A 24,623-nucleotide genomic window follows, 5' to 3' on the forward strand; every position below is an offset into this window, starting at 1 on the left:
AATAAACGTATTATAGTTGATTAAAAAAAATAACAATTTTTCAACAATATTTAATCAAAGTTTATTAGAGATACAAAATCGCATTACTGTTTTGTAGGATAATATTTACAATCCAGAATTGCTTTGCTTCTACAAACTCAACTAAATTAATGCAAACATCAATGGGAATTGAGTACAATATTTCTCTGATTTTTGTGAATAAATTAACATGATTAGTAAACTTAATGAATATTTACGCTGAATATGTCCCCATAAATGATCAATGGTATATTACCTCAATTAAGTCAGTTGATTGGGATAGCCACTTCAAAACACAAACTTTATTCTTCTTGAACCAATTAGCCTGTGTGTTTAGGATTGTTATCCTGATTGTATATCCATCCAAGAGGCATTTTATTTTTTGCATGAGGTAGCATAGTGCTCTTACATATGTTTTGTATATTTCTTGATCAATAGTTCCAGTAGAATATAGAATAGAGCGAATCAGCACCGTCCTAACTGAAACATCCCAAAACCATTATATTACCTTCTTGATCTTTCAAGGTAAGCAGTTAGGATTTAGGATACCTTGTACCTACTGGACATCAAACAAATTTAATTCTAACTGATCTGAACTGCATAAACTTGTTTTTATCACTAAAAAGAATCTTTGAATATTTTTGGCTACTTCACTTATTGGCTCCACTTTAGATTTTGTTTAATATATTCTGATTTGATTTTGATTTTTTAAGGAAATCAATAGCTTTTAGCTTGACATATTTGCATGAAAACGTTTAGTAGTTGAAATGCTACAATTTAGTCCATAAAAACGTTTTAATTGTTTATTTAAATAAACAGCTGTCAAACATGTTTTTTTGTTGCTTAGTATCACAGACTTTTTATCTTGACAAAATATTGCTTAATGTGGTCTTCTTGACTGCTTTCAAATTTTCGTGGATCCAGTGAATTCATATCTCTTCAAAATTTGTCTATCAGCAGACTTCTGACTCCATAAAGCTGTGCTGTCTTACAAAACAAATTTCCAAAGTATTTGTTAACAAAATCAAGTTATTTTTTGCAAAAAATTTGAAAAACTTGTGCATGAACGAAAATTTTTGAAATTATTAAAAATTGTAATTTTTAAAATCAGTTAAAGTATGTTAATTAAATCATCAATATTAATTCAAAGCATAACAGTAAACATGAAAACCTTTGAATTAGTATATAAAATGTTAGATTAACTTAAGTACATGCCAAAATATTAGTAAAACTCAATATTATTCAGCATGCTTCAAGCCTTTAGACACTACAGTACCAGGAATTACCTAAATGCTAATGTTTATAATATAATTAAATATTGCAACTCCGAGTTTAATGTGTTACCACAATCATCAGACAAGTAGTAAAAGTTTAATTTATATTCAAAAGTTTAATTAAATATTCGTTTATGTGATAATGTGCATTCGTTTATGTGATAATGTGCATTATTTATATATTAAAAAAATATAAAATTAGAAATTAATATAAAAATATATATCATATTATGAAATATAATACAATAGCTGTGTATGTGAGTAATTTATTAGTTAGCCTAGAGATATATGGAGTAGATTAATGTAGTTATTTTTAGTTGTTAGTTAGGTATGTAATTTTTTAATAAGAATTTATTTTTGTGGCTGCACGATATAATTTCAGTTCTTGTATTTAGCAGTTCCTCAGGTTTTGAATACGATATAATAGCAAATTTCTCATACAGGCAAAACAGGCACCTTTTGGAAATATTTGATTAGGTGGGTACAGACTTGAGAATAGACCATGTTAGTATAGGGGTTTCATTAAAAATAATTTTCAAATCCATAACATCCATTAAACAAATCGTAGCAAAATTAAACTTTTACTACTTGCCTGATGATTGTGGTAACACATGAAACTCAGAGTTGCAACATTTAATTATATTATAAACATTAGCATTTAGCTAATTCCTGATACTGTGGGTAACAGTAACATATATACTATATAGCTCTAGTTTATCTATTGAGCACTCATTTAAATATATAATATTATACATGATAATATAAAGATATTTTCTTTATTTATATAATATACTTATGTATATATATATATATTTTTTTTTTACCTGCATTCCCATGATAGCATATACATAAGTGGTAATAAGAATCAATACAATAACATAAGCTAAATTCTAAAGAAAAGAACCATTTTATTAAAAAATATCACATTTTTATAAATTTTAATTTATTAATTAATTTTTATAACTTAAATTTTTTAGAAAATGTTTTTCAGTTTTTAAATATACAAAAATTATTAAAAACTCAAACGAAAATTATAAGATTATTATTAAAAATAATTATTCCTAATTAATTATTATAATTATTACAAAAGTTAAGATAACTTAAAGTAATTAAAATTTAAAGTTTTTTACTATGAGAGATTTTAAAAGTGTCCACAAAATAACTTCAACGCCAGTTTGTCTTTTAAAAAGCTTCAGTAGACGTGCAACTCTAAACAGCCGAAACATTGTAGGATCTAACAATTGAGTCTTAAAGAAATAAGTATTTAACAATGTTAAACAAGTAAAAAGAAAATGTAAAAGGTGAAAAAACAAATTAGAAATATTATTTAAAAAAAGTATACGCAAAGTTTTATACAATTTTATATTTTATTTAAACAAATCTTTAACAAATACTATCAAAATTTTTATGAAAACATTTTGTAGAGGAAGGATTCATTAGAAAAATGCTTACAAAATTGCATTATATATTACATTATTAATACATTAGAAATTCAGAATATAAACTTTTTTAACATGAACTATAAACCTTCATCTCGTAATTAAGTTTTGTCTTGTTATTTCTAGTGACAAAATATTCACTTTTAAGTTAAATACTCAAGTTAATTCATTTCAATTATCTTATTAACTCAATAAATTTGAATAACTATATGTTATAATTAATTTGAATTTATTAATGTTTAATCACTTATTAATAGTTCCTATTTATTATTACATCTTTTTAAAATTTTCAAACTAATTCACTCCCAACAATGCTGAAAGAAACCACTTTTAAATTGAAAGTTACTAGAAAACAAAGAATAGTGTTAAAGAGGAGAGAATCAATTGACAGCAGACTTTGTAAAAGTTGTAGGTTATATAAATTGGGAAAACATGGAGATGATCCAAAGCATTGATGTGCAAGAATAAAAAACTAGATGAATAAAAGATTTTACAGCATAAAGTGACAGATACAGTGAATGGATGCGACTTTGCTAAATGATAAGTCGAGCCAGAATGAGTTTTGGTAGATGAAACTAGAGGTAATAAATCCTTTGAGCAGCAATCATAAACAGGAAGGAAATTGTTGACAGAAGACTTTAAAAGTTGTATAAGTCATGAAAACATGAAGATGTGAGAGAGTTCCAAAGGGTTAAAAACTAGATAAAAGTGGGGATAAAAATTTGACAAATAAAAGTTTTTAGAGCATGCATGGATAGATACAGTAAGAAAATGAGACTTAGCTGAATGAAGAGCCGAGCAAGAATGATTTTTAATTGATGGAACTTTAGCTAATAATTCCTTTGAGCAGCGACCAGCGATAGTATTTGTAGAAAAGAGAAAGAGATGCAACTTTACGACGATGCAAGAGACTCAAGCTTGACAGATAAAGCAGGTCCAACGACATTTACAATGCATTTTTGGACCTTGCCTAGAACAGAAAGAGCATTAGCATTAGAAGAACCAGCTACAATATGACAACAGTTTTCCATACAGGGACAAATAAGGGATTTGTAGAGGTAGAGAATGGAATCAGGAGTATAAAAATAACAAGCAAATGCAACCTTAGCAGATGCAATGTATTGTAGCATTTAATTTGGCAATCTACTACATAAATGATCTTCCTGATTATTTATGTAGACTAGAAACAAAACAGAACCAAGGATAGAACCATGAGGTATCCCAGAAGTTATTGGATATGAAGAAGAGTGTTGGCCTTTGAGGATGACATTAGGAAAATGGTTAGAAAAAAATGATTTATTAATCTCAAAAACTTTTATAGATACACAAAATATAGAGCGAGCTTATGGAGAACACCAAACTTTATTGAAAGTTTTTGATATGTCAAGAGCAATAGCCCGTGTATTGCTGCGTCAATCTAATGCACAATAAAACCTTTCAGTTACAGCAGTTAGGAAGTCAGCTCAAGAATGAGAAAATGGAAATCGATATCGATTGTCAGAAAGTAAGCTATTAGACTCAAGATGAATGTTAGTAATTTGTTAATCAAAAACTCAAAGACCTTGCTTATAATAGAGATAATCATAATTCTTACTATAATAGAGACAAATCTGATTGGAAGATAGTTAAAGAGGTCAGAATGTTCTTCAGAGTTTTTAAAAATTGAAACCACAAAAGCCATTTTCCAGCAGGCAGAAAAATGAGATTTAGCAATTTTTAAATAGTTTAGAGAGATTTAAAGAGAGTTCTAAATAGCACTTGTAAGACTATGACAGGAATGTTTTTGGACCACAAGCCATTGAAGAGTTTAATTGAGAAATGACTTAAGCAACAGAAGCCAGAGAAATTCGAATGACTAACCTGTTTAACTGGAAAGGCAGGAAGAGTATAACCATTAGATTCAAAAGTCGAATTAGAAATATTTTTTGAAATATTTCTGCCATATTCTTTGGGAGATAATATGATCATATCCATAAATTAGAGACAGAAGGTTAGACTTACCATTAATGACTCTAGTAAAGATTTTTTTTTTTTTTAAACATCTTCGCTTCCAACAAGGCTGCAAGCAGCTACTAATTAAAGTTGGAAGTTACTGAAAGAGAAAAGATGAAGATTGTAGAGCAAGATAACGATTGATGGACGACTTAAAAGATTGCAAATTATATGAATCAGGAAAGCAAGATGAAGGAAGCGAATTCCATAGAACTGATGTTCGAGGAAAAAAACTAGACAAATAAGCGTTTTTGGAGCACTTAGGAACAGTCACAGAAAAAGTATGAGACTTAATTGAATAACAAGTAACACAAGAATGAATTTTAGTAGATGGCACAAGAGACGCTAGCTCTTTAGAGCAGTGCCCATTATAGTATTTGTAGAAAAGAGAAAGAGAAGCAACATTACGACGATGTGATAATGGTTGGAGGTTGGCTAAAAGAGCTGGTCCAACTGTGTTTACAATGCGTTTTTGCACCTTGTCTAAAAGAGAAAGGGCATCATTAAAAGATCCGCCCCAGATATGGCAACAGTATTCCATACATGGCCGGATTTGAGATTTATAGAGATAGAGAATAGAATCTGAAGTAAGAAAGTGACAAGCTCGATAAAGAGATGCAACCTTAGCATTTTGCAAAAGTATCTAGAACCTAAGTTTTAAGATAAGATAAAAGATTTTGTAAACTGAGAATATTAGAGCTTAGCGTCAAACAGCACCTTTTTACATTGGTTTCTTGCAATAATAAATAGGTTTTTGTTCTCAAGAGAGTTGTTCTTTTAAAAAAGATGAAAAAAATGATTATGATTAGTTACAGCAGCTGCACAACAAGGTGAAAACCATGAAGTAGAATGAGACTTGACTTTTTTTTTTAATTATTCACCTTCCCAAGGCCGATAAGACCACTACAGTCAAGGAAGCTACTTTTTGTGGTTACAACACTCTCTCAACTCTATAATTTCGAAACACAAACCTTGACAAACAAGGCTGCTGTGCTGAGAAACAAGTTGAGCACGGTACTACCAAGGATGTGGAACCAACAATGAAATGAATGAACAACATGAAATTTATTTCAGTCAGCTTTAAGTTAGTAGTAAGTAGTGCAATAGGTCTGAAGAAGTACAAGATAAAAGACTTATAGAGATTATTGCATGGTCAGAACCACCTTAAGAAGAACAAGGAGAAACCGATAACAAGCTAGGATCAGAAATAAGACACAAATCAAGGAGTGAAGAAATAGGGTTTAGGATTAGGGTTTAGTTTTAAAATTAAGGTTAGTTAGATTAGGGTTGTGAGAAAAACGAGTCATACAAATAAATATTTCAGAGTTTTAGAAAAAGTTATGACCTATAGTGCCAGCGGGGTCAGTGGTGTTAGAACCGAGCAATTCAGTGTGACAAGCATTAAAGTCACCAATAATAACAATGTTGGCTTATGGATAAAGAGAAAGGGCTAGCTTAATATGGTCAGAGATTACATCTAAGTGAAATCTTGAAAAAAGGAGAACGGTAAATAAACAAAAAAAAAGGTGATCGGGTAAAAAGGTGCTAAGTAGAAGCACATAAAAGGATGATCAGAGGAACCTGATTTCTCAACAAATAGGTGAATTGATGGGTAAGTGTATGTCCAAACAAAACATGCGACTGTTGGAGTCTTTGTGATTCAAAGGATAGTAGTTATCAACACTGAGTTATGTTTTTTTTATTATGTTTAATATTTTTGGATATTTTTTGGCCATAATTTAAGTTAAAGAGAACTTGAATCAATCATAGATAGAGCATGATACCAATCATAGAAAGACACTTAGTGATGTTACCCTTAGTGATGAGAGTGATGAGAGACCCCAAGATACCCTTAGAAAACCATGAAGTAGAATGAGGCTTAACTTTTTTTTTTAAACATTCACCTTCCCAAGGCCGAGAAGACCACTACAGTCAAGGAAGCTACAGTTTGTGGTCACAACCCTCTCTCAACTCTATAACTCCAAAACACAAACCTTGACAATGATGCAGTAATTTTTTACAAAAAAATACTGCATGTTAAATAAAACAAAAAAATAAAACTTTTTAAACTTCAAGACTAAATATTCAAAAGTAAACATTTTAAAGAAGTGTGATAAAGACATCGATATTCTTAATAATAATAGTTGATCTTCTTCTTATTTTTAGTTTTTTGGTAGTTAACATGTTGAAGTTGTTTAAGTTAATCTATTCTTATAAATTTATTTTGATAACTTCTAAAAAAGACTGGCAATATTTAGAATATTAAAATCCATATTTACTAAATGATATTTTAAATTAACTTTGAATTGCGGAAGTGCTTGTTTTTTATTATAAACAACCTGTTTAAAACTTTTCTATAAAAAAGGTCCCTGATACTGAATAGAACAAGAACATAACTTTAGATTAAATTTTGGAGTTACAAAATTGTTTGCGGAAAATCTGGTGGGGTAATTATGACTTATTTTACTAAAATATTGATTAAATATTGTTGGAGATTCTTTTTTTATTTTATACATGAACTGTAAGACTAAATATATGTTAATTTTGTACACGTTTAATGATCCAAGCTTAGTTAGAAGTGGCTTGCAAAGCACATTTCTTGTTGCTCCAAATACAATTCGGCAAGCATGTTTTTGTTTTGAATAAATTTTTTTCAACTTTGTGTAATTTGTGCTTGGCCATACAATATTTCCGTAAGTTAAATAACTATGTATAAAAGAAAAATATAAATTACAAATGTTTGTTTAGAAATGCTTATTTTATTAATATTTTATTTATTTTCAGATCAGGTAATTTTAGGGGAAGATTATCTGTTTTATTTTGTTTATGAAATTGTATATACTTAGTTTTTGTTACGTTAAGCGGTTGTTTATTACATGTAAACCATTCGTTTACTTTGTTCAACTCTTCATTAACCACTGTAAAAAGCATTTTCAAAATAGATATTAAAACGCTTAAATTATGTGAAAAAAACAGGTTGGAGTCATCCGCAAATAAAATAAAATTTAATAAGTTTGATGTACAAGATAAATCATTTATATAAAGTGAAAATAATAGCGGTCCTAAAATCTTGATAAATATTCTTTAAACCAGAGTAAGTTATTGTTTTATTCCATAATGTTCAAGTTTTTTAAGAAGAATGACATGGTTGACGGTGTCAAAGGCTTTAGACAGATCAATAAAAACTCCTAATGTCGAACAATCATCATTAAAGGCATTTGTTACATGGGTTACTAGCTTGGTCAAAGCAAGATTGGTTGAGTGATTTTTTTTAAAACCAAATTGCTTGTTGAACAACATGTTGTTTACTGTTAAGTAGCTGTTAAGCCTATTATACATTATGCGTTTGAGTAACTTAGAAAAGCATGGTAGAACTGATATTGGTCTGTAATTTGAAGTATTTGTGTCATCACCAGATTTAAAAATAGGTGAGACCATGCAATTTTTAGGTTTTCTGGAACAGTATCTGATTTAATAGAAAGATAAAAAAATGTGATATAGAAAGGATTCTATAATATTAAAAACTAATTTTACATGCACGCTAATTTGATCAAAACCTGCACTAGTGTTGTTTCTAAAACTATCTAGAGCAGATCGCAACTCATAAATATCTAGTTTAGATTCATCCATTACTTTATCATAGGTTTTTAAATATAAATCATATGAAGGAGAACTTGACGAAATTTTTTCAGCTAAGTTAGCCCAATATTAAGAAAGAAGCTGTTCAAATTTTTAGCAATTATTGTTTTATCATATATAAATTTACCATCAACTAAATTTTTTTTGGGCAGATTATTTTTTTCATAATTTTTTGAATTGCCAATAATTTCTTTAATTACCTTCCACGTCTTTTTAGAGTCTCCATTAGTTTTTCCTAACAACTTTGAGTGATAAAGTTTTTTGGAGTTTTTTTTAGTTTTTTCAAATATATTTTTATAATGTTTATAGTTTGTTTCATTTTTGTATGTTTTATTTTTTAAGAACTTTTCAAACAACTTTTTTTTTTCTTCGAGGATTTTAGTTTTTTTAAGATAAATTTTTAAGATAATTAATTAATTTTAAGATAAATTTTTAAGATAAAGAAGTAATGTCATTACAAACACTAAAAAACCTTTTTTATTTTGAACTTTTTTTTAAACATTAATATATTGTGTTGTGCTTATTTTTCTCCGATATAATATATAATGTAAAAACTTTTTTTCTGCAAGACAGTAACTAGATGCAGTTGATAACTGCCCAAGATAAGTGTTTTTATCACGTCATTATCTCTTGAGTATGAAGATGAGTATTTTAATCGAGTCATTGACATAAATACCTAGAGCCCTAAAAAATTTTTCCTAGAAAAGTGAATTCTAAAAGACAGCAGAGCATGGGGTCGGTAGTTCATGATTACATGTTACAAGTAGCAGTGTGATTGTGATGACCCTGAACATGAAACTAACCAGGAGTAATTAAAAGAAGTCACTTTTGTATGCAGTATTTTAAAACATTAAACAAGAGATTTAGGAAATGCATTAAGAAAACATATCTAAAGGAATACTGGATATTAAGGTGAATGTATGTTATATATAGTTGTATTCACTATTTGGTAATTGAGCTAACACAACACAGAACAAAAACATACATACAGTAACTTAAAGGTGAGCAAACACTGTGCCAGTGGTTCACACAGAACACATACATACATATAGTAACTTAGAGGTGAGCAAACACTGTGGCAGAGGTTCAGACAGTACACAAACATACATATAATAACTTAAGGGTGATTGAACACCCTGCCAGATGCTCAGACAGAACACAAACATTTATGTATAGTAATATATATTTCAAAATACTTCCTATGGTATCACTAAAATGATCAATTCTTTAAATATTTTGATAATGACAAGTAGAGATACTCCAATGTTTGTGCTAAAAACTTATGTCATAAATTTTAGAGAAAGTCTCACTTCCTGTATAAACAATATGACATAAGCAGTAGTATATCAAGTCAAGTCAAATAAGTATATCTTAAGGTGAATTCCCTTCCTTTTTTAAAAAGGCCGATGTCATAACATGTTTAAAAAAAAAAGACTCGTTAGATAAGTCTAACTACGAACTAAATAAGTATTCTGCTTTCTCAAAAGTCTTTGAAAGGTATTGAAGGTATTTATGAGCAAATTTGCGTGTTTATAGAGCCAAGCCTTAACAAACTGTTAAAGAGACGGTACTGTACACAACATGCGCTTTTTAATTTACTTAAAAATTTACAAGAATGTTTGGATAAAGGAGGTGTTGTTGGTTTAATATTTATGAATTTGTCAAAGGCATATGACTTGATTTCTCATGATATGCTTATTGCCAAGTTAAAAGGTTTTCCAGTAAAAACCTCAAATGTTTGTTATTGTACTTTCTGATTGCAAAAAGAGGGTAAGATTAGGTTCTTCATTTTCAGATTAATTATATTAGGTTCTTCATTTTCAGATTACTTTCTTATTTATTAAAGACAGAGAAATCTGCAACTTTGCTGACAATAACACTCTTTACGTGACAGCATATAGAGTGTTATTGTCAGCAATAACACTCTCTACGCTGATATATATATATATATATATATATATATATATATATATATATATATATATATATATATATAATATATATATATACATATATATATATATATATATATATATATATATATATATATATATATATATATATATATATATATATATATATATGTATATATATATATATATATATATATATATATATATATATATATATATATATATATATATATATATATATATATATATAGTAATAGTAACATACCAACAACCTTTTACTTTATGGTATGCAAATGGTGTTTAAGTGACATCATTAATAATATATTGTTTATATGATATATTGTTTATATGATTATATTATATCATGTTAGGATATATACTATTTTTATATGTGTGTAATATGTGTATACACACACACTAAGCATCGGCGTTACCGCACCGGCGGTAAAAAAATTTCGGTAAAATGCGGTAAAATGCGGTAAAACGCGTAATACGCATTTTTACCGCAGTGCGGTAAAAATGCGTATTACGCACTTTTACCGTATGCGGTAAAAATGCGTATTACGCATTTTTACGCTTTCTTGTAACAGAAGACGGTAAAATTGCGTAAAAATGCGTAAAATCGGTAAAAATGCGTAAAAATGCGTAAAATGCGTAAAAATGCGTAAAAACGGTAAAATTGCGTAAATACGGTAAAACTGCGTAAAAGCGGTAAAAATCGGTAATTTCGGTAAATTGTGATAAAAGTTTGTATAAGCGGTAATTATTATGGTAAAAAATTACTTTGTTTTTATCAAGTCAGATAGTTGTTAAATAATTAATTACCCTCTAAAATTAAATTAGTCTCCTATATAAGCTTGACAAAAGTCAAGAAAGACTAACAACCTCAAAGTTCTTCAGTGATCTGATTAGTATACCAAAATCACTACCGAATCAAACCATCTTCAAGAAACAATGTCTCTTTGGAATTATTTTACCAAGCTAGACAGAGAAGAGGATAACATCTCTGGCTCTGGCAGAAAATCAGGATTTGCTGAGTGCAATAAGTGCAAAAAAGTGATTAAGCTGTCTCAAGGTAGCACCAGTGGAGTTAAAGCTCATTTAAAGTAAGTGTTTTACTCTTACTATAATTTAGTATATTTTAAACCACTGATCTCAAAATATAACTAGATAGCGTATTCTATTGTTGTTTTCAAAAAAATATTGAAGCAAAAATTGGCCTTCCAAGATGGCGGCGATCAGAGCTCTTAGCGGTGAACCGATGTACATCTAATAAGACTATTGCAATATGAAAGAAAATAATTAAACAGTTTTGAAAGAAAAACAAGACAATGAAACAAATTTTTAAAAAGTTTATAGAAATGAAATGATTTAAAAAAAATTAGACAATTAAAGAAATTGTTAATTTAAATGTTAAAGTTCAAAATATTCGATATAATTTTTTTATGTGCAATTTACGATTAAATTAATATTTATGTATAACTTATGTACCTTTTAGTTCTTAGTTACCCAATACAGTGTGCTAGAAGGTTGATAACACAACTGAATGGTAAGCGGCAGTGGTGTCTACCTACAATTTTGACAAATTTTATATTTTCAATAACGCAACATGCAGTTGTGCTACTAACCTTCTCAGGGCGTGTCTAGGGGATGTCTGCTACGTCGCTGGACATACCCAAAATATGTATCTTTATATATTTTTTCACAACTTCAATATTTTGAATAAATATGATGCGTCGGTAGATAAAAGCAAACAGAGCAAATAATTATAGCAAACTAAAGCAATAATTAAGCAAACTATACAAGGTTAATTGTTCGAACGGATGGTAAGAAGTTATTAATCCGGGATAACAGTTAGATTTACGATTTGGTATTTTATTATAGCGCTTTTCAAATCGAGAACGGTCTAAAGTTTATTAAAAAACGATTTATATATTAAACGGAGGTTGTTTTAATTTTTGACTTAAACAAATTAATAAAAAACTTGAATGGACATACCTTTTTTATTAAGTTATAAAGTACTTCTTTTTTTAAATATTTTCTTTTGTTAATTTAAAAAAAATAAAAGTTATTATTTCTTAGAGAACAAATTCCGGACTTCCATTTCAATTAAACCCTTAGTAAAGTTTTAGTCAAATTCTTTTGATATTTATCATCAGGAGAAGAAGACTACAGTTAACAACAAGCATATATTAAAATATATCAATGGACATCCCCAATTGTTTTATACAAAGCTGTGTATCTTTTTAATTACTTGCATTTTGAACAATATAAAAAGAAAGTAAGGGTTTTAAACACTAAAAATTAAATTTGGACTTACGTTTGTACATACACTAAGCCGTCTTACCTCATATATGCGTTTCTCAATGAGGAAGGGGGGGGGGGGATGCTAAAATTTAACATTTTTGGGAAGGGGTTAAAATTGCGACTTATCCAAAAAAATTCCTGTACAGGCCCCTGCTTCTAGCACAAGCATTGGGTAGTTAAGAACTAAAAGGTACGTAAGTTATATTGCAAATGCTAATTATTTTAAATTTGAGATTTCTGCACAAGTAAACAAATACTTTTTCTTCACTACTATTAAACAAACTAAATTGAAACAAACTAAAATTAAAACTCCTACTTAGTTTTACTGAGAATCTGTGTTTTATCATATGTGCCCATAATTATGAAAGTGGTCTAAGTCAAAATTAAAAAAAAAATGAATTTATCACTTATTTCACACGACATGATTTTAAACTAAATATATTCAATGTAATTTTTACGATATCGTCAAAAATGAACCTTTAAAAAGTAGTTGTAATTACAACGTTATACGGAATTTTTAATTTATTCAAATGCGAATCATTAAATATCTCGAAATAAGAAATATGACTTAGACCACTTTCATAATTATGGGCTCATATTTATTCTAAAAAACGAAAAGCAGAAAGTTAACATACAACAAGCTATTGTAAGAATATGTTTTGTTAAATAAAAAAATATTTATACTTGAAGTTTATGTAATTATGTAATATTCCGTTATTTTTATGAAAAAAATCTTATGCTAAACAAAAAAATAGATTTTTATTTGAAACTTATCAATATTTGAGCTTAAGATATAAAATTTGATTATCATTAGTTTCTTAATTTTCATATAGCCGTTCGTTGTATCCGCCGCCTTCTTGAGAGGCCAAAACTGGCTTCGAAAAATTTTGCGTTTATATGAATAAACGAGCTGGCCCGGATAGCGATCCGGGCTAGTTTGTTTATTCATATAAACGCAAAATAAAATTAAGTTGAAATAAGGACAACGTCGAGATCTCGGTAAACGGGCTGGCTCGTTTGCCGAGCCAGCCCACTTTCCATATAAAGAGGCCCTAACTCTAAATTTTCATCAGTCAACAAAAAAATCTATTAAAATGGCTGCCCACAGTTTAAAAACAGAACCTCTGATCACGTGGTATTAGTTTAAACTTTTATAGCATTTGTTTAATAAGACTGTACTTCAGGATAAAGTAACTACTTCACGCGTTGACAAATTACTTAACAAATTACAGGTAAATAAGGTAAAGGAAATTAGTTGTCGGCACGAACAGATTTTCATCATTTTTTCAAGATAAATATTTGTAAATTTGGGAACTTTTTTCGTGTAAACAAAGTCTGTCAATGATAAAATAGATCTGTATGGATAATTTTAAAATGACTAAAAAAAGTATAGCGAAGTATAAAAAAGCTTAAATTAAATTTTTTATTAAGATCTGGTTTCATTCAACTCCTTGGTCCTTCATTCACCAGCCTTAATTTTGTGTATTTTTTTAGTATTTTTTCCGACATGTCGCCATTTTTTGCCTCGGCTACTTTATAAGCTCCATAATTTATATTCCTTAATGCATTATTTTTTTAGTAGGTGTATTTTCTTATAGACTTTTTTATAATTCATTTGATAAAGCATAACCTTTTAAAAAGTTATTCAAATTTATAATTATCTTGCAAAATGCGGTCAGATATTTCATGTTTTCGCTTTTCATATTTCATATATTATTTCAATTGTCATAATAAGCTCATAATAACCCATTTGTTTTTGTCAAATAAAAATTAGTTTATATATAGCTGGTAAATCATTTTATGTTAATATTAAATACTTAGTTATTCTTGCGGTTTGCCATAAATTGACTTTGCTGAATTCTTTAAAACTGTGACAAATTATTTTTTTCTTTATTGTATTTACATTCATTTTATGTATAAGTTATTTATCCTTTACTGTATATATTTCTGTTGTTAAACATAAAAATAGAAAATTCTATAATATTCATAAACTGGATGTCTACAGCAATATAATAGATGGAGTAATTCCCTAGACATGAAACCATTGTGCTCTAGGTAGCTACAAAACAATTTGATTTTGTATTATTTATTTTATCTCAAGTTATACATGTACTAAGGTAGTCAAGCAAATGATCTCAATTTCTTTTCATTGTCCGCGTTATTTCTTAAGGTATTAAGAATGTCTATCTATATAAAATTAAGCTTAAAACTTGGTTCTTTTGCTGTTATCTTTAATAAATGAGAGGAAGTTGAAATGACTGGTTAGACGAGTCCAAAAATTTTCGTTAAATCCGACAGACTTTAATATAATTTAATTTCTATTGCTTAAAACAAAAGATTTCTAACTATGCGCAACGAGCATGGTTCTCAAAAAAAACAATAGGTTGCACGTCCATTTCTTATATGTCCATGGTAAAATGCAACATGATAAAAAAAAAATTATTTAGAATTTTTAAAAAAACACTAATGTGTCTTGTGGTTCATGTATTTATTTTTTATGAACTATCTACTACTGAAACATTGTAATTCGCATCCTTTTAAACATATATAATTCCACTATTTTATTTCAGATCCTGCAATCCGCTATCTTTTTACCAGATGCAAAAAGTCGATAACGAAAATAAAGAGAAGAAATTTCAAGAAAAGAGGAATGCTCAGGCAGAGGCTGATAAGTCCAGTACCATAAGAAGATATTTTGGTCCTATTAATAAAAACAAAAGGCTTGATAACCTCCCACATGATGCATCATCAAGTCACCAAACAAAAATGGACGACTTTACTGAAACAATAAAGTGGCCTTCACAAAGTGCTCAACAGTTGGAACTTGATATCATCCTAACCCTTTCACTAGTTCTCTCTAACCTCCCGTTTCACGTTATTGAAACTGCTGGCTTCAAAATGCTGCTGAATTATCTTTGTCCACAAGCCAACCTAAAAAGTCCAACCACCTTATCCAAATTCAAGCTACCGATGATTTATCGCAATCTAAGACGTGATGTAAAAATGCAAATTGAGAGAGACATCCCGCATTGCGAAATGGCAGCTTTCACTACAGATGGATGGACTGCAAGAAATGGTGATCCCTTCGTCTCCCTTACATTGCATTATGTTACCAAAGACTTTGAACTCAAAAACTTATCTTTGGATTGCCAAAACTTTATTGGGAGACATACAGGGGTTTTGCTTGCACAAGGAATAGACCACATGATTTCTCAATTTCCTGGTCTTCAGAGGGAAGACCTTTACAAAGTGGGTGTTACTGATGCTGCAGCCAACATGAAGAAAGCAATCACGGAAAGCAAAGAGATCAGTGATCATCTAACCTGTGCCGATCATCTGCTCAACACTTGTTTAACAAAGGCTGTAGAAAAATCAGAAGGAATCAATGGTATAATTAAGAAATGTAAAGGACTTGCTCAAAGGACCCACCAAAGTTCATTAGACTGGCAGGACATCAAGAAAGCGTGCGTGGAAGCAAATATAGAACCAGTAAAGATCATTCAGCCAATTGTAACAAGATGGAATTCTAACTTTATGATGCTTAAGTCAATCCTCAGATTGAAGGCTGGTTTACTGGTTGCTCTAGAAACTCTAAACAAACCAGATCTTCAAAGTTTGATTCCGGATGAGTTAGAGTTTATTAGTATTTACAACATTTTACCATTTCTGGCAGAATGTAAGCGATGCTCTGATTCCTGGTCTTCTGAAAATCTAGTGACTATGCATAAAGTTCAAAAAGACATATTAAATCTCCACTTGCTTTGCAAAAGAACCATAAATGACATTGAAGAGCGTGACCCTCAAGTTGCAGAGTGCCTACACAACTTCATGAAAGAATTTGAGAAGGGTTTACCTAATTATGGCGTTGGAGTCAAATACTATAATGTGGGTTCACTTCTGCACCCATATTATAGAGGATATACACTCAAAAATATTGCAAACAGTGAGGAAGGAAGGGAAGCCGCCATCAAGGAATTGGTTGACAATCACCCAACCACAATCCAGTTCTGCGAGTCATTGGTTGATGATCATACTTCGCTAGAAACATCAGATCTTGACGAAACAATGGATCCAGTGGACCTTGAGTTTTTGAAAGACAGGAGGCAGGTTTCAGCGCATCGCCCTGGGACTTCACAGCCTAGCCAATCAAAGCTCAAGCCACCCTTGATGCTTGAATTTGAAAAGTATCAGACTATGGCCTTACCTGAAAGGGATGTGGATGCTTTAGAATGGTGGAAGCAAAATAAAAATGAGTTACCTTTGCTAGCTGGTCTGGCTAGAAGTTACTTGGCTATACCTGTGACTTCTGCTTCATCAGAAAGAATGTTTTCAGTAGGAGGTAGGACAGTTACTGATTTTAGACATAATGTAAAACCAGAAAACACTAGCATGTTAGTTTTTGTGAGTCAAAATTACGCAAGGGTTCCTTCTAACCTCAACGATTGGGAAAAAACTTGCGAAGAAGAGCCGTATGAATTACCACATGTCACACCACCAACTAAGAAGACTCACCAACAGGGAAAATTACATAGTCAAACTGAAACTAAAAAAAGAGGTGCACTTGAAAAGGCTTCTCCAACTTTATCAGATACTCAAACTGGTCCTGAACCTAATAAGCAACAACAGCTACAGTTAGATACTCAAGAGAGTCAAAGGACTCTAGCTCAACAAGAAGGGTATGAAGTGACTCAAGGTAAAGACCAAACTCAAAGTGTCTCTTTGTTTATTCCAATGACACTCCAGCACAATCAAAGTAGAATCAAAAAAGCAAAATTAGGTAATATAATGAAGTCGAATTAGAAGGGGAATGAGAAAAAAAAGTACAGAGCATCTGAGCTTGCAAACATTTTATTAGAGACAGATGATGATATATCTGATGATTAATTTTTTATCAATAACTTGTTTGTTTAAAACTGTAAATGTAATATTTACTAATAGAAATACAAAAAACAATTTAAAGTATCTTTTTTTAGTTTTTCGGTAATCAGCAAAAAAAGAGGTAATTTGTGATAAAATACGGTAAATCGTGATAAAAAGCGGTAAAAAGTGATAAAAACGGTAAAAAGTGATAAATGCGGTAAAAAGTGATAAATGCGGTAAAATTGCGTATTACGCATTTTTACGCAAAATTACCGCGGTAATTACGCATTTTTACGCATTTTTACGCAGATTTACGCATTTTTACGCAAATTTACGCATTTTACGCAAATTTACGCATTTTTACGCATTTTACGCAAATTTACGCATTTTTACCGACGGTGCGGTAACGCCGATGCTTAACACACACACACACACACACACACACACACACACACACACACACACACACACACAGATATATATATATATATATATATATATATATATATATATATATATATATATATATATATATATATATATATATATATTAGACCACACTACACAGTAGAAAGTTTACACATATTGGTGCACTTGTTCCTTTTCCACAGACTTTATACCTTGGGACTTATCTGCTTTTGCATGATTATTGGTTATTTCGTACAGTTACTTTTGTCCAAAATTAACATTTATTTTTATCTTTCAATCAGAATGAAAGCCAAATCAACACTTAAAGTAATCTTTTCATATTGTATCATTTTATTTATTTCCAAACAGGAAAATTATGATAAAAATAGTAACTTTATAGTAACTTTTTTCAAAAAATCAGTTTTTAAAATTTACATGTCTGGAATATTGTCCATTAATAACATCAGAAATTTGTGATAATAAAACAATTTGTTTATAATTCTAAAAAATAATGTAACTATGAAAAGTCAAAGCTAAAAATGTCCATTATTGTTAACACAGATCCCTCACCAAACTGCCCATTTAACATAACCTATAACTGTTTATATCTGAAATGCAATGTCATTATCCGCACAGTTGCACTCTTTTCCTGTCCTTGTATCATCGACTGCATAGGCAGATGTTTCTAAATTTAGATATACTTCGACACCTAGAAGATCTTTCCATTTTGCACCATAAGCTACATGAAGAAGTTTATGAATATCCTTCAACTTCTTAGGGTTGATCAGACTGGATGATGGCAAATGGTTAACCACAATGTTTGAATATTTTTTCCCTTTCTTTAAGAGACTGACTGGAGTGCCCACATCACATTTGTAGCTGGATTCACATCGAACATTAATCACAGGCACTTTGTTTCCACTGTATGTTCTTGTTGCAATAACTCTTTTACTTTCTAGAATGTTTTTCACTGGTTTGTAGATAGGACTTGTTGCTGTCTTCCAGTCATCACAAAACCAGTCGGTTCAAATATGGAAAACCTTGTCACAATAGTGGCTAAATATTTCATGAAATCCTTTAGATTCCAATATCGTGATCGGAAGGAATGAGTGCCCTTGTACTGGAAAGAGAAGTTTAATGGAACCAATGTTTGTTGGTGCTTCTGCAAGCCATGATACAGCCATACCAACCACAATGTTGTTTTTGTTCTGCCCTCCACAGCCATCACTTACCAAGTGAACAGTCATAATCGTACTTTTAAATGATTCACTTTCCTGAACAATATTTTTTAAATAATGGAAAATAGCGCTAGAAATTTCGCTTGAACCACGAGCTGCTTCATCATGGTGCTCCAAATTTTTTTATCTCAAAATTACTTTGCTATCTGGGTGTTTTCCCATTCCTTTCAGTATTTAAAGTGAAAAAAATCATACTTCAAGATTTTAAAATAACTCTAAGCCTTGCCAACATGACAAAAATGTTTGTCACATTGTTTAACATTGAAAAAGTAACATAAATTGTTCGAAGTGAACTAGAGTTATTAAAAGTTGAATTTAAGCAATCAAAATTTAGGTTTAAATAATGATCTAGCCTAGCTACCATGATATGATAATGTTAGGCCTAAGAGAAATACTGATCCAGCCTTATTCGGAAAAACAATTATGTAAGTTTTTTCATAGATTTTTCAGTGTTTTTTTTCTGAAATCTGGTACATTGCGCCGGTGTTGTTCCACCACTTGTAACATATATTGTTTTTGTACTTCGTCTCTTGTTAAAGTATTTGCAAAGTCTGTGATGAGCTTCATTGTCCTCTCGGCTAAATCATTGACAACTGTTGCATGACGTATAAACATTGCCGCTTCTTGAAAATTATTGTCGGTTTCCCACTGATTTGGAGGCAAGTGCAGCCAGGCTGCATCAATTCCCAGTAAATTGAACAGGAGCCAGGATTTCTTGCCAATCAGATGTACCAATTTTGTTGAGGATACTAGCAGTGGGAAGACAGGAACACCTTTATCTAGTGGTTTGTCCTTTTTTTGCTTTGATAAGTTGTCTGGCAATTTGTTTTTTTTTCAGAATCTGACACCAAATTTGGGAAGAGCGAAAATGTGACCGTTTCTTCTGCCAGATACCACATATGCCTGTTCAATGCTGAAATTGTCGCTCCAGCTACCTCGGAGTCAATTTTCTTGAACATATGTAGATCAAGCATATAACTAAAAATCATTTGATGGTGCATCGGCTGCAGAAGGGGCGGCTAACCATTTTTTTAGGATTATAATTCAGCTGATCACCAAAAGCATACATTTTAGCACTGTTTATAACAGTTGCCATCGTGCATGATGGTGTGCAACAGGCTTAAGCCAGTGCACTCAACGAGGAGAGGTTTCTCCTAGAAGTATGAGCACAAAATCTGCACATTCTCTTTAGTCATCACGAGGCATGCTGTAACCTTCTGAGGCCAAGATTTGTTGCAAAAAATTAACAACATTTTCCTTTTGTTGCTTGAGACTTCGATCAGTAATATTTAAAATTTTGAAATTCGATCGTTGTTTTATTGTATCCCAAGATTTTTTAAATTCCATGAATTCAGGGGTATCCAGACTGGATGTTGGACCAAAAATCTGTTGCCATGCGGAACACAAAATTCTCTCCATCACATGATAATGACAAGCAAAATATAATACTTTTGAATAGGTTATCATAAAAAAGCTTTTCTAAAAATGTCGTTTTACTTTTAAACATTTATATTTTATATTTTTAGTACATAAACTCTTTGGCATCATAATTGAAGATGTTTTAAAAACAAAAAATAAATTTTTTGGTCAAAAAGATTTTTTGTTTTTACAACTACTAAAAAAAGTTGCTGCTCAAACAAATCTCTTGTTCTGCTTAATAAAATATATTTTTCTCCTTAAAAAAATGTATTGTTTTCATCCTAATAAAGTATATTGTTACCCTTAACAAAATATATTGTTCTCCTAAATAAAATATATTTTTTCTCTAAATAAAATATTTTGTTATTCTGTTAATTCACATCTCTTTAATTCACAGTGATTGTCAGCATGAGCTTACTTTTTTTTCTTTATGTATGAGCACTCTGGAGTTTGCTACCCACTTTCTGATTTTCTTATTAACATAATTTACTGTCTTTTAAATGTTTAAATTAAATGTTAAATTCATATAATTGTATTTATCTGTCTTTTAAGTATTCAACTAAACACTTATTATACATAAAATTTAAAAAAAAAATTTTTTTTTCAAAAAAAAAAAAGAAATTAAAATTCTTACAAAAGTAAAAATAATATCCAGGAATCCTCCTAAAATCACAGCAATGTCGAACAAATTCCAAAAATCTTTAAAGTAGGTCTAAAAATAAAAAAATAAAAAGCCATGAATATTTTTTATAAAACTTTTTAAAATAAAACTTTAAATTTTTATGGAATATTGCTTAATGCAAAATACTATTAAAACAATGAAAAAAATGCAAGTTGACTGATTTGTCAATTTTCTTTTTTTTCTCTCCTGATGTCATTGTTAAAAACTTTTTATACTAAATCAACTAAAACTTTTAGAAGCATATCTAAATATAACAAGTTTTATTTAAAATATTTATATAGAACCAAGGAATTATAAATAAGAATTTAAAACCTTCATGCAGCGTAAAAACATTTAAACCATACATTTTTGAATTCCTAAAGATAATTTTCTATTTGAATTTAAAAACATTTGGTTCAAATGTCTCTCAAAAGCTTCATCCATTATTTAATCTCACTGGGATGGCTTTATCGAGTTTTTAGACAAGAATAAAGATATCACAAGTAAAGTTGCTTGATTAGAGATCATACATAAGTTATGCAAGGCTAAATTTAATTAACAAGATTTGAAAAAAGATCACAAGATTTCTTTAGCAGAGGATTGAAGCAAAAATTAAAATAGCACTTTAACTTCAATGAAAATTACTGCACAAAAGTGAAAATAACATTTTTAAAATAAACTTATGTTGCATAATTTATGAACAATCCTTTAGTCTAAGATGCTGTAATTTTTTATTACATAATACTTACATTAGTTATGGTCAAACCCTTTTAAAATTTAGGTCGTTTTATAGTTATAATGTAAAACTAAATGTAAAGCATTCTGAATTACAAATACTTTTTAGCAAGATACATGGAAGCTGATCTATTGAAAAAACCAATTTTTTGATTTAAAGGGCCATCTGTTTTAAGAGTATCAAAAAAAAAAATCTTATTAAAAATTATTACTGCTCAGTATTGGTAAATCAGTTAATGAGTATGCTATAAAGAATTTGTGTGATTAGAGCATTCTTGCAAATATATTCTGGTAAAGCTTAGCTTTAGTTCTTCAAAATTAAAAAGGGAAAGACCATTGGTTTGGAAAATAAAACATTGATGGAATACTGATAGTTGATAATTACAAATTGTATAGATAGTATTGAAGTTAATAATTATAAATCACATTAAACATCAGTGTGGCACTCATTGCAATCAGCTTCTTAAATAGCTGTCAACTTTAACAGTTTTCTTGGTAACATACTTGAATATTCAAACCATTTACCTGTCAGGTCAGGTGTATTTATTCATGATCACCCTGCTATTGGTAACATGTAACCTAGTGCAACCTATTTCAGGTATATATATATTTATATATATATAAATTTATTTGTTCATTTTTTTGTGTAGCTTTACTGTTGGAGTTAGAGGTACTTGTTACTGTGTTTGCTCACCTGTAATATACTTTATATGTATGTTTGTGTTCTGTTTAAGTCTTTGATGTAGTATGAGCTCAGTAACTAACTAGTTACTCCAACTATGAAACTTACTCTCACCTTAATATGTAATAATTTTCCTAATGTATTTCCAAAATATCATGCCTGATCTTTTAAAGAACTGTTTTTGGGAAGTAACTCCTTTTAACAACTTCAGATCAGGTCAGATTTAGGATAATCACAATCACCCTGCTACTTTTATCATGTAACCCAATACTATCTGCCACATGCCCTGTTGCCTTGCAGAGTGTGCATTTTTAGGCAAAGACTATGAAAAATAAACTCCGAATTAAAAATTCCCCTTTGCTTGTTGAGTAAAGGCTAGAGTTGGTGTCTCCATATAAATACTCATCTTGGGCAGATGTAAAGGCATCCAGCTAAAATTCCCCAGCCTTGGGGCTGTTGGTTAAGTAAAGGCTAGAGATAGTGTCTCGATAAAAATACTCATCTTGGACAAATGTTGATTGCATCCAGTTACTGTCTTGTAGAAGGTCTCCTAGGCAAAAACTTTAGGGCTAAGCAGAATAATTCTGCTAACCAGTGTCAAACTCATTCTTCATCAATTAGGCTGACGTAGATGTAAACCTGTGTTACATTGTTTCTTGCCTAGGATGATAAATGTTGGATCTTTTTGACTTAACTTGAATTTTTTTGCTTGTGCCTCCTTGATAGGCAATGCAACTCTTCTTGTTATTTCTTAATAAGGGTACAGCTCTTTAAAAGTTGAAAGGTTCTGAGGCCGACTAGTACTAAGGTTTCCTGAACACTGTGGTAGCTCTCAGAGAGGCTGATTCCATCAACAGCTGCAAAATATCAGAGTATTAAGAGTGCCATGTTGGGCCTGGATGGTGTCTCTGTTAATGCTTTTGGTGCACATTGTTGAGGCTGCATAAAAAACCTTAAATTATGAAGTTAATTAACAGGACTGAGACAACTGCATAGCCCATTGCTTAGGAGGCCATGCTCTGTCTATGAATAAGTCAAGTTCTCTTTAAATTTGAATCATGCGAAAAGTAAACAAAAACATAAAAAACCATCCCCATCACCTAACTGTTTTAAAATATCTTTTACAAACATTCATGGTCTGCAAAGCAACTTTCGATCAGTTCCATCTTACCTCTTGCAAAACTCACCAGACTTGTTTGCTCTTGGTGAGACTAATTTAAAATCAGATATTTCTTCTTCAGATCTCAGTGTTGATGGGTACTGTCTTTTGATTCGCTAAGAATCCAACAGCCACATGCTTAGCCTGAGGGTATACATACGCATCAATCCACCTATTTGTTATGAAATCAGGTTCAAATCATTTGACCATTCCTGTATGTGCTTCCGCTTATCACCTCTTCACTCTGTCACCTTTCTCTTTGTTCTTTATTGTTCTCTTTCTTCCTAAAACTGCACTCTTTAGATGTAATTTCTGATCAAATTAACCATGCCCTTTCTCTTTATATATTTGCCCATTTTTTTGTTATTGGTGACTTTAATTCTTATCATTTTTTAATTACAAATTAAGCCTAAACTTTTTTTACTTTTACTTTTTTTATGCCAATACTGAAATCCCGGGAAATTTCGAAGACTAATCCCAGGATTTTGGGATAAACAATTTGTATGGAATCCCAGGATTGTCATCCCTATCTATAGCTCTATACTTTTCCTAATAACTCCCAACTTAATAGTGGTTGCTTGCAGCCTTGTTGGGAGTTATTATTAGGAAAAGTATAGAGCTGGGAGTTATTAAGAAAAAACTTGTTTAAAATTACTGGTTTAAAATTAAAGAGATACCCATTAACCTGTGAATCAGTTGTCAATGAATATATCAAAGTAAAGAAAAATATATTCAAATGTCAAAAACAAATGAAAAATGAGATTCTAGACTTTTCTAGTGAAAATTTACAAACAAAAATACCTGTATTGTTAGAGAAAGATATCATAAATGATTTCAATAAAAAGTATTGCTAACATTGCCATTAAACTAATTTATTGT

General features: G+C 30.3%; 1 protein-coding gene across 3 annotated transcripts in view; it reads right to left on the reverse strand.

The window, feature by feature from the left end:
- Nucleotides 1-24,623, reverse strand: part of LOC136077124 (voltage-dependent R-type calcium channel subunit alpha-1E-like) — a 196,415-nt gene that overhangs the window by 17,242 nt on the left and 154,550 nt on the right. For all 3 annotated transcript variants that reach the window (XM_065791765.1, XM_065791766.1, XM_065791764.1), the window contains exons 30-32: nt 21,142-21,219; nt 2,423-2,539; nt 2,117-2,182 (exon numbers count right to left, since the gene is read on the reverse strand). In XM_065791765.1, coding sequence (XP_065647837.1) covers nt 2,117-2,182; nt 2,423-2,539; nt 21,142-21,219 — 261 coding nt within the window. The remainder of the gene's footprint in view (nt 1-2,116; nt 2,183-2,422; nt 2,540-21,141; nt 21,220-24,623) is intronic.

The sequence above is a fragment of the Hydra vulgaris genome, chromosome 02, assembly GCF_038396675.1.
Source record: "Hydra vulgaris chromosome 02, alternate assembly HydraT2T_AEP".
Classification (NCBI taxonomy): Eukaryota; Metazoa; Cnidaria; class Hydrozoa; order Anthoathecata; family Hydridae; genus Hydra; species Hydra vulgaris.